At 40.6% G+C, this 11,923-nt stretch overlaps 1 protein-coding gene across 1 annotated transcript; it reads right to left on the bottom strand.

The window, feature by feature from the left end:
* Window positions 1-447: 447 nt before the first annotated feature.
* Window positions 448-11,628, bottom strand: LOC125884467 (interferon-induced very large GTPase 1-like). The gene is given in 7 exon segments (XM_049569494.1): window positions 448-4,681; window positions 4,683-6,393; window positions 10,132-10,392; window positions 10,623-10,883; window positions 10,977-11,058; window positions 11,186-11,263; window positions 11,497-11,628. Coding segments are annotated over 6 exon segments (5,319 nt in total). The 5' UTR covers window positions 11,228-11,263; window positions 11,497-11,628; the 3' UTR covers window positions 448-1,719.
* Between the last annotated feature and the right edge of the window lie 295 nt (window positions 11,629-11,923).

Below are 11,923 nucleotides of genomic sequence, written 5' to 3'. Positions count from 1 at the left end.
CTTTGTTCATCAGACAAAGAAAAGTCATGTGAACTCAGTTTCCCAGGGTCCTTCACATTTCACACCTCAGTGGGAAGTTATGCCCATGGATCCAGTGTTCCACTGACATTGGTCACTGTGACATGTGTCCCTGCGATGTCACCATTCCAACAAACCTCAGCTTCTTTGCTTAATCTTTCTTTTTCTTTTTGTCTGATGGCTTTCTGAGGGTAATTAAACAGAATTGTTATCTAGCTGGAATATTCAGTACTCACCTCCAGTGCTTGTTGGCAAATCAACACTAGATAACAGTTTTATCTATGGCATGCTATCAACTCATATGAGGACAAGATGCTGTTTTTTTGTTTGGTTTTTTTTTTTTATCAGAGTGTTATTCACAGTTTGTAACAGCCAAGAATGGTTAAAGGTTTCAAATACAGGACGCCGGAATTGAGACATGTACAGAAATCAATTTATTATGAGTAAAAATCAAAGGTGGAAGATTTTACAATAGGACCCATTTACAGCTTTTATTACATGGATGACAGTTCCCCACAGATCTGACTGAGGACATTAAGTGGCCTAAGAGTAACACTGACACTCTGTCATATATACATTCAGAACATTAATAAAGCACTGAACAGCTGTTTGCTCAGTAAAGATATAGTGGAGTCGTGGCCTCCTGAGCAGATAATATAGTAACACTACCTCTGTGTGTGTTATAATCCAAGCTTCTCTGTTCTTTGTTGTGGTAACTAGTCCGGCTGCCCGTGCATGTCAATGCATGTGAGTCCCTGTGTGTATCCCACTGGCTAGCTAATCGCTGCCATTATGCACTGCGTGTATATGGAGGTTACCACTAATAACCCCATCTCAACCCATGGTGGTGGCACAGCATTGATGCAGAAGCGTAACACCCACCCTCTGAAACGTTAGCTCTGCCAACACTGTTACCTTGTTGGCACTGTTTGCACTGTTAGCTGCTAGCAACTGGCTCAGCCACCTAAATGTTGAGAGCCATATGCAGACAATCCTGGCCCAAACTCTAAATCATAAATATGCTCTGCATAAAGTGTAGAGCTACTTAAATCTAAATAAAAACACACATTTCAAATGTTAAATTAATCAATAATATAAGCCAGTAAAGCAAGAAAAAAACTGTCTCACGTATAACCCACATCTTGACATCTTTTAATACAGTGAAAAATATTTAGCATCAGATACTTTACAGAAATGAAAGCAAACTGATTCTAACTTTCTTTTAAACAACTGCATATCATACCTAATCAGATTTAAAAAAAAAAAAAAAAAAAAAGACCAACTGTTGTAAATATTTGACATCAGACACTCCACGGAAACAAAATGATCAATAAAAGATTACATACGCCATTTGTACCTCTTGGCATTTACATTCTAATGATATTCATCTTTCACACAAAATCATGAATTCAAACTCAAATTTAATCAAACTGGAAACGTTAGTATGTGTCCTAAAGTATCAAACAGTATCTAAAAGTATTCTCATAAACATAAACATAGAACTATTGTATTTGTAAGCTGCAGCTGCAAATAACTTTGTATTGACAATATCTTCAACCTGATCATCTTATAGACAACATGTTAATATTTGTGCTCTACCTCTAAGTCATATTAAACAAGTAAAATGTAAATATCCATGTAATGATTGTGAATGCATGTTAGTAGGATGTGCACCTCTATAACCACAAAGCTTGTAGTCTCTCACCTGATATTAAAGCATTCTTTGAGGCTTGCTTCTGCTTGCTTATGTATGATACATTTCCATGAAGCAGGTATGCTAGCAGGGTTTGCATTATATGCTTCAGCAAACTTATTGTTGAACCTTGCCAGTACATATTTCCAGTAGTCTGATGCCTGAAGGCTTGCGTCTGGAAAAATTTTCCAGTCAGGAAAAATTTCTTTGTAACGCTTGTAAGGGTGCCAAATACCATTTGTGGCACTGCAGCAAAAATAACTGTTACTGATCACAGAGTGACAGCATATGTCAGTACCACATGTCCCACGCAACCTGACTTCACCCAGAGCCTGTGGCCGATGTAATGATGTCCAGTGCTCAGTGTGGTCTTTTCCTCCTGCCTCACAAGGTGCTTTGCAGAATGGACACTGTTTACCACATCCAATCAGTTTGGTGAAAAGCTCGTTCTGAGGATTCACACTGAGTTGTTTTAGTTTTGTTTGGATGTTTGTTTCTTTAAACTTCTCTGTGAGAGCTTCTGCCATGTCCTTCAGACAGTCAGTGAGCCAGTGAGCAAACTGTTCCGGGTTGGCATTGTTCAGGATCATGAAAGCACCAAGAGCATCCTGGGAAATGACCAGTTTATCACCAAGTTCCTGACAGACATCTTCAACAAATGTTCTTAAGTTGCCACTCTTTTTGGTTTTAGCTTTGTTGATAGCATTAGTTATGTTCCTCATGCTAAACTGGAGATTTCGATACTCAAGCTCAAACATGGTAGACCCTTTTGAGAAGCGTTCTACTATTTGGTCGAGGATCCATTTCTTTACATAATACTCATATGAGCCAATGTAGCTCAGATAGCTTTCAAAGTCATCCTTTGTGAGCAAATCCAGTAAAATTGTATACTGGAGGTATATTCGTGTGCTGAACTGCTGGCTTGTCATCATTTCACCAATGATATCAGGACCCAAGGAACGCTTGACAAAGTCTTCGACTGCAGGCTTCAGGCAGCAGTTTGTGAATTCTTCTGCCTTCTTCTGGCACTGGTCTCGTTCATGGAACACATCTTTAAAATCAGTTCGAAACTTAGCTTTGTTTTCATTCAGACATCTGTAGGGATCATTCTCATGTATGAAATCTTCATGCATTTTCTGAAACTGTCTGGCTGCATCTCCACAGATGTGCTGTTTCAGAGAAACTTCAAACTCAGCATCTGTCTTCACTTCCTTATTGTTTTGCAGCTTCTCGTCAATCATGTGGAGGATCTCCTGAATGTAAGTGTCATGGTAATTGCTTTTTCTTTCCACTTTTCCAGTCACAAACTGTTTGCAATCTGCTATGATACTGTCAGCCACTTGATGTACAGCCTTTATGTGATCTTCAATGTTGAACCACTTGCCGATTTTATGTCTCAACTGGTCGAAAGAGCCTTCCAAGGTATATTTGAAAGGAACAAGTCCACATTCTGTCAGGGTTTTTTTAATGAGCAATTGACAGACATGACTTCCCCTATGTCTTAGATTTTCTCTCAGGTAGTGGTACACCCTTGCAAAGACATCAGCAGGCTTTTGCTTAGAGAAGGAGAGTTCCTTCACCATTCTGTTCCACATCTTATCAGATTCTTTGTCCAACTCTTTGACTGTCATCTCCACATTTTTTCCCCGACATTCTTCAATCAGTGCACACACTCTGCCCTCTAATTCTTTTGTGTGGTTCTCCTTGATTTGATCAAGTTCTGTCATTCCCTGTCTGATGTCAGCTGCTGCTGTGAGTTGATTAAACACAGAGCTCTCCATTTCTCGTCGAAGGGTCTTTGCACTGTTTGCAAAGTCTTCTCTGTATCCTTCAACTAGATAGACGTGACCCTCTGTTTGCTTGAAGTACTGTGACAAATTGTCAAGAAGCTTTGTCTCCCATTCCGTCAGCACTGTGCACACTTCACTTTTCAAATGGTCAAGAAATTCTCTCATGTCAGGTTTCTCAGATTCCACAGCAAATTTGCCAAAATTGGAAATTCTTGTCTCAGCATTTGTAACCCATGTGTACATTTCTTTTTTGAATTCCCATTCCCATTTGTTGAATTCTGTGCACAGCCTCATGTATGCATCAGCCACCAGGCTGTTTCTGAAGCTGAAGATGAAGTTTTCATGCTTTACTGCATTCCACAGGCTTTTCATCCACTTTGTAAACTCCAAGATATTATTAGCAGATGACTCACAACGTCCCAAAATTTGGATGACATTTTTCTTGAGCTCATATACAGCTTCGCTGTACCCTGCATTGACTGGTGCCATTGGTGGGTTTCCATTCCACAGTCCAGGAATGTACCAGTTCCCAGTGTCTGGACTGTACTCCATCACATCACTGAAGCTCATGCTCTCCTCTTTCTTTTCCATTTTGGCTGCTGCCTGGGTCATCTCATTTAACTGCTGCAAGAGCAGTTTCCTGTCTCGTAAGTTCCTCTCATGAGCTGAAACATCCGACACATTCTGGTGGACAAACTGACATTTGGGCTTTTTGCCCACCTCTGTCATCCTGAGAAAAGCATGCACAACTATTTGTAGGATGTCTTTCATTTCTGTTGAATTCTCCATTGCGATATTGATGATGGTGATATCACTCAGCCCCACAACAAGTGTTGCAAGCTCATTGTCGTGCTCATGGCTATTATCCAGTTGTGCAAGCTCTGGTGACTTTAAGCCCTCAGTGTCAATGATCACCATGAAGTCACAGTTGAGGACTTTTTGAACATCTTCACTGATTCTGATGAGCAACATAAAGGCACCTCGAGTGCATCGACCACTGCTGACTGCAAACTGCACTCCAAACATGGTGTTGAGGAGAGTAGACTTTCCTGTGCTCTGAACTCCAAGAACTGTGACCACCAGTATCTTGTTCTTAGGAGACACCAAGCCATTGAGCTGAGAGAGGACGTCACTCACCCATCTGAGAGGTATGTTGGAGGCATCTCCATCTACAAGCTCAAGGAAATCCATCAAGTAACAATTCTGCACATAGTTTGGGCAGATGTTGTAACTGTTTACGTGATGGGTCTGTTTCTGGAAGAGACAGTGAAGCCTCATAGATCTGACCCATTTCACGGAAGAAGTGTTCAGTCCCCAGTGAGCTGTTGGAGAGTTGTCTGTCAATTTCTTTGATCTCCTCTTTGTTCTCAGATTTTTTGCATTTCTTTTTGTACTGCTCCCGAAGGCCAGACACTTTTCCTCGAGATATGTTATCAAGGTTCATTCGCATCCATTTCAGGAAATAGCACCTCTCTACCCCTGGGCTTGATATTGCGGTGATAAAACATGTCATTGCATTTGACATGTCACAAGAGTTCTGTTTATCCCTAAGTTCTGTTTTCTGTATCTCAAGGTCACTTTTGTAGTTTTCTACGTTCTGGAACCCAACATTTCGAAGCCGAAATTGTTCCTTCTCTAAGCGAGTCAGTTCCTTCCATATTTGGCCTTGCAAGGGTAGCTGAGTGTCTTTGTATTTAAGGATGTCTTGAATTTCTGCAGTAATGGCATCTGCATTTTTCTTGGCAGTCTGGCACTCTGAAGAGTCTTCATCAACCAAGATTCCCAGTTCATAGGCAATGTCAGCCATCTGCTCAATCTGCATCTTCATCTTTGAGTACTCAACTACATTGTTGACTGTTATCTGCAAGTTTTTGACAAAGTCTGCATCATTCATTTGCTTAGTCTGTAAAAGGATGTTGCTGTTGTTCAAGCCCAACTTGGTTGCCACCTTCTTTACAGCATCAACACTGAAGTGCTTACTTTGATGGTTACCTACCAAAAAGATCTGTGCCTTGTGGTGTTGGTTGGTGAGCAGCTCGCACTCAGAGTCCAAATTGTCAAAGAACACAAAAACTGCTGCTGATGTCTGACACAAAAAAGAAAACTGTGTTTCAAATGAAGCAATGTCTCCACGAAGGTTAGCTACAGCTACTGGCTCACTGAAAATATCCATGTTTTTGTTCCCACAAGGAAGGTACCAAGTCATTTCAACCAGTCCATTGGATATTCTCCTTGGACTGTCACCACACTCCATGTTACAGTGAACAAAGGTATCATGGTACTGCTGAGAATTGCTCAGAAGCTTATTGAGGATCCCTGACTTGGACAGGGAGCACTCACCCAGTCTCACAAAAGATATCATTGGAAGTTCAGAGAGAACAATTCTTTGTTCAATGAAGCCCTTGGACTCTGAAAGTGACTGAGGTCTGTACTTTTTAACGATGTCTCTCATGGCCCAAAGCATGAGTGTGCACTGCTTTGTGTCACAATTGGGAAGCAACAGAGGCACAGAAAACTGACACATAGACATTTTGAGTGCCATTTCCTGTTGTACAAAACCATCAGACCACAGAAAGAGAGCAGTGATTATGTCAAGGGGGTTTAACATGTCACCTGAATGTTGACTGTTAAATAGATCATCAAGACCTAACTCTGTATTCCCTGACGGATCATCACAATATGACTCACATGCAGCTGTACATTTCATATTCCTAGCTGTCACATTAACCATCATCAGTTTCTTCAGAAAATACCATGGAAGATCTGAATTACACTTGATGGATTCATCAGAGATGGTCCTCTTGTCAATCTGAAGTATTGTGTTCAGGGATAGCTTCTCTGTGTAGTGCTGCTCCAACCCCAAGTCCTTCAAAAAGCTCTGTAGGTGTGTCTCTGTAGACATGAAAACATCGAATATTAAACCCATGATTGATTACATTTTGATCTGAGGACTAGGTATTAGACTTTATTTCAAGGCAGCTGACAAAATCAACACTACCCTAATGGGTGTCTTTTTTTCTGTTTCTTTGGACAGAGCTTAATCCAGAAGAGGCTTCTTATACCTGCTCAAGCCAGGGGCTACTACATTGACCTCTCACTGAAGTTTTGTTACTCAGTTTTTATACCATGCACCTTTAGTGTTTTTACATTAGCTTTGTTTGGGCCTTCCCCTACTAACTTAAAGCAGTGTTTCTCACATAGGGGTGCCCCAAGGCTACTTTGGAGTACTGCAGCAGCTTTGTGAGATGTTTTTTTTTTTTTTTTTTTTTAATGAAGTTTAAAAATATTGGTCTTTAGTCACGTTATGTACTCCAAGACAACAAACTCTTTTCCACATTCCTCTCTCCAACTCTGAATAACATTTCCACACTTGTCTTCCTGCAACAAGTCACCTCTTGTGACTCCGCAAACTCCACATATGGTTGCAAGGTTGTTGTTTTGTAAATTAGACAATGATGGTTCAGCACTGTATTGTGCGACTTCATTTATTTTTTTTACTACCAAAAATGTTTTCCGCTGGTCAGGGGGTACATGGCAAAAACATATTTCAAAGGGGGTCAATTTGTAAATTAAAACAAAACAAAACAAAACAAAGTTTGAGAACCACTGACCTAAGATAAGGGTTTCCTCAATCTCAGAGCTGGCCCGACATGAAAGCAAACTAAGCAGCTGCTTAGGGCCCTGTGGCCAGCATAGGAGCCCCAAAAGCGCTTGAAATGTCCCACAAACAGAACTGGGTGGCCATATGTTAATGACACAAGTTGCGTAGGCCACAGGAGTGAACTGTGGGAACAGCAACCAGCTAAACTGTGTTCTCTCTTCTCCAAGTTTGATGTCAGAAAAATACAATAACAACAAGTTTATGTGTTAGCTTGGTGTGTCAGTGTCTAGTCCGTCTATCTGTCTTGCTAACTAGCTGGGCAGTGCATCTCTCAGTCTGGCTGTATCTTGCTTGCTTGTTTACGAGTCAACTCCGGGGCTGTGTTCTGTGACTGACAAAAGTGAGAGTGAAACGTCTGATAAACTCCAACAGGTAACTGTTTATGAACTGCAACTCGGAAAAGATAACTGCGTGGCATGTGAACCTGCGTTCAGTTGCGTTCATCTGCATTCATGTGCGCATGCCGGAAATAAAACTCACTTCCCAGTTGCAGCCTCTGTGATTAGTCCAGACAAATATGAGGTGATAGCACTCCTCATGGCCACACATAATTTTAAAACAAGACTGTGATTATCTAGTCTCAGTCAAGGTTTAGTTACAACTCTGGATTAATGCAAGATGGGAAGCAATGGAATGAACACTGATTATTGATTAAATATTCAATTTAAACTGTTGAATAGTTGGGCATACTGGGCAATAAGGATGCGCATCTCCCTAATAACCATCAAGTATTCAGCCAAGCCATAGCAATACTAGTTTTATATTTGAAAATGTGGGTCAATAAAAAGGAAATCTGGAGGAATAGTAGTAATAGTAATAAGCGCTCATGCTGGTGGCTGACATAATGCGGACACGTCTGTTTGAAACAATAGCGGCTGGCTGGCAATATTCAATCTCAATCTCATACAGTTAAGCAGTAAGCTAAAACCTGTTTCTGAAAACATTTTAGGCAAGAAATAGGCAACTCAGAATCTTGGTTTATATTTGATCAGCACTGCTTAATTTTACCGTTGGATCTCAGTTTCTTTGGCCTCAATTGGCCCCTTTCAGTTTGCCTATAGACCACACAGGGACACAGAAGATGCAACTGTCACCCTTGTGGATCATATAGCTAAACATTTGCAACAACCAAAATCATTTGCCCGTGTTCTTTTTATTGATTTTAGCTCTGCTTTCAACACAATGCAAACTGACATTCTTTTACAACGACTTTTTATGATGAATGTAAATGGTGGGCTCATTCACTGGATCAGACGTTTTTTAACTGACCGCCCTCAAAGAGTTTTAATGAATGGGGTCTATTTGGATGAGCTTGTTTTAAATACTGGAGCACCACAAGGCTGTGTGTTGTCGCCTTTGTTGTTTTCAATTTACACAAATATCATGACTGTGAATTGTAGCAATGTTAAGTTATTTAAATATGCTGATGGCATGGCCTTGGTTGGACTTGTAACAGAAAATAATATCACACAACGGGATGCCTATTTTAGACAGGTCTCCCTCCTGCAGGACTGGTGTCAGACCAGTAATCTGGAAATTAATGTGGCCAAAACTAAAGAACTCATAATACAAACAAAAAAGGGAGCTAGTAGCATCGCTCCTGCTGTACTTAACAACCAGCCTGTGGAGGAAGCGGACCATTTTAAATACTTAGGCACTATTATTGACCAAACCTTAAGTTTTAATGAAAACTCAGAAATTGGTTTTAAGAGAGCAAATCAGCGACTGTTGAAATGGCATACAGAGGCCTGGTTGAAAGTGTACTGCAGTTCAACATAATTGCCTAGTATGGCAATTTGAGTGTGAAGCACAAAAACAAGCTCTCCACTATGGTCAGGGTTGCAGGGAAATGGTTGGTAAGCCCCAACAACACCTCTGTGAGGTATTTAACAGGGCAGTAGGTAGGAAGGCCAGACAGATATCTGGAGATACCTCACACCCTTTAAATTCAGAGTTTGAATTGCTTCCATCCGGCCGCCATTTCAGGGCCCCAAGGGCAAGCCGTAACATATATAAGAAATCTTTCATTCCATATGCCATACAAGCACTGAATGCAAAATGACAGCACCAGGAAAAGCAAAGAATTTTAAGTGTTTTATCTGGTTTATATTGTCACCTGCTATACCATTCATCTGCTGGTATTTCTTGTCTATTTGCACAATTGTTCTGTGATGTATGGTGGGAAGTGTCTTGTGACTTTGTTTATAATGTAACTTAATGTTGGAGGAGCCAAAGACAATTTTCCACTAAGGTGGACAATAAAGTTAATCTAATCTAATCTAATTTTCACTGTGCAGGAAACAGCATGGCGCCCACTTCCTGTTCACAAATTCTCACTATTGCAGCTAAAAACGGCTAAAAACTAAAATATGTTTCTAAAAACATTGAAGGCGAGAAATAGGCAATGCAGTAACATAATCTTGAGATACATTCGATCAGCACTGCCTATTCTTACTCTCAGATTTCGGTCTGAATTTGAGAGAGAGGAAGGGGCGGGTCTGTGTCTTGATCTGCTTCTACTTTTGTGTCTGCTGGGGTCTGGGGATAATAGGCAAATACTGTATTTACTCTAGTCTATTTATAGTGTTGCTGCGAACAGGTCCCAGTTTAGTCTTTACCTGCTTATTTGTACATTATGAGTGCCTAGATTACAACACACATTAGTTGGTTTAATGCCATGTAAAGTGGAAAAACGTTACTTTGAGGACGGCCCCCAAAGCATATCCACTTATGGCCCCCAAAAGTCTAGGGCCGGCCCTGCTCACCCTTTATTTTACAGTCCCACTAAAGCCCTGCTTGTGACATTGTTGGTACATGCCATTAAGGTACTACACACTGTCAGGAAAAAAGTTTTGAACACACTGTGTCTGACAGTCTGACTGAATTAAATGACAATAATTTTATGTCTTTACAAGCCCACTTTATCCTGAAAAAGCTTTTTGTTGCCATTATGATTTTATTTGACTTACTTGTGCCAGCAGCTGTTACAGCTGGCTTGCTTCGTCTTCCATTCCTAAGTTGTGCAGAAACCTGCAGGGAGTAACACACCCCTGGCTTCAGGTTGCTGAAAGTCAGGTTGTTTGCATCTGTTGTCAACACTTGTTCAGTTTCTCCCTCGCTGCAACAGGTCACAGTGTAGCTCTCCACTTCACCAGCAGGTGGGTCCCAACTCAGAGACAGTGACTCACTGCTTATCTGGTCGACTGTAATGTTTGCAGGAGGGCTGGGCTCTGTGGGAACAATATAATAGTTTCATTGGTGAAACTTCAACTTCTGTTAATGTATGCTGTTTGACTGCCGAGTTAAAGAGGTGTGGTAAAAGACAACACAATATATAGCCTAATCATGTGAACTAACCTTTATAACATACAATGAGAGCATACCTTATTGTAGGAAGTATATTTGTGAAGTGTAAAATGTACTGTAACTTTTTTTTTAAGTTTCCTTTTGACAGATTTACCTGTGAAGACAGATAGCGAGGTTGCTTTGCTTTGATTTCCATTATCAGCAATCCTTATGATGCTGAAAGTATACTCAGTCCCAGGATTCAGTCCCTCAACCGTCACAGTGCTGGAGTCCTCTCTGATCAAACTGCTCCTCTGTAAGGAGGAGTAATCTATTTGCAGTTTATACCTAACAGAGGTCTCAGTGAGTGAAAAGCCAAGAGAAACAGTCTCCTGGTCAGCACTGAGAACTCTTACATCTCCTGGTGGAGGAACGTCTGTCACAAGAGAAGAGAGGTACATCTCAGTATCTGTACATCACATTATGTATTCAGACATAAATTGGATCCATTATGAACAGTCACACATACAGTCAGACTGTGGTGCTGGTGTAGTGTTCTCTCTGTCCTGACTGTATGGGTCAAGGAAGGAGTCGGGTACATCATAGAACTCCTTGGTAATGGAGAAGAATATATTTAAATTCAAAGTGTCGTGAATCAATTCATATTCATTCCATTCAATAGCCGAAAGGACAACATATATTTGGCTTAAGTTAAGAGTTGCAAAACAAGATGTTTACCTCATCATCAGAGTTATCCATTGTGGGTACACTCTCAGCCATCCCACACTTGGTCCTGATTATTCAAACTGCTTCTTACTGAAAGTTATAGAAATGAACCTTGTTATCAACATCTTCTCCAACAGTTATCCATATTAGACACGAATCACACAGCTAAGTGTACTCTGCAAACTGTCAGACTACAGTATAGACCAAAACAAAAACAGACAACAAAAATGAGCTGTGCTACTGTCTCAGCCTATGGAAAGCCTACATCATTTCAGGAATTTAAAAGAGGGCAAAAAGTCACTAGAAAAGACGTCATTACCTACCTTTGCGGATTATCCATGGTAAAAAGAAATAGCTGTTATTTCATCAAGTAGCTTTTTATTCACTGTATATGCAATATTCTGTTATAGGTTAAGTATTTGTCCTGAGGACAGAGATCTGCACTTTCCTGGCAATGCAGTAACCTACTGTGGGTGTCTCCTTTTATTCTGCGAGTGAAGTTACTTTCACTTTTGATTCCCAGAATAGTAAATGATTATCTGGTTTCCAGTAATGACTGACTTGTGTTTTCATATTTGTGGGTGGGATATTTGAAATTTCTTTTAGCAATGCTAGCAACATGGCTATAGATATGGCACTGCCTGTCTGTGCACCCACCACTATGATCCAGACTAAAATATCTCAACAGCTATTGGATAGATTGGAACATTTTTGCACAGATATTCAAGGTCCACAAAGCATGGATCCTTA

This window comes from Epinephelus fuscoguttatus, linkage group LG23 (genome assembly GCF_011397635.1).
Source record: "Epinephelus fuscoguttatus linkage group LG23, E.fuscoguttatus.final_Chr_v1".
Taxonomy (NCBI): domain Eukaryota; kingdom Metazoa; phylum Chordata; class Actinopteri; order Perciformes; family Serranidae; genus Epinephelus; species Epinephelus fuscoguttatus.
This window is presented reverse-complemented; position numbering and strand designations above follow the sequence as displayed.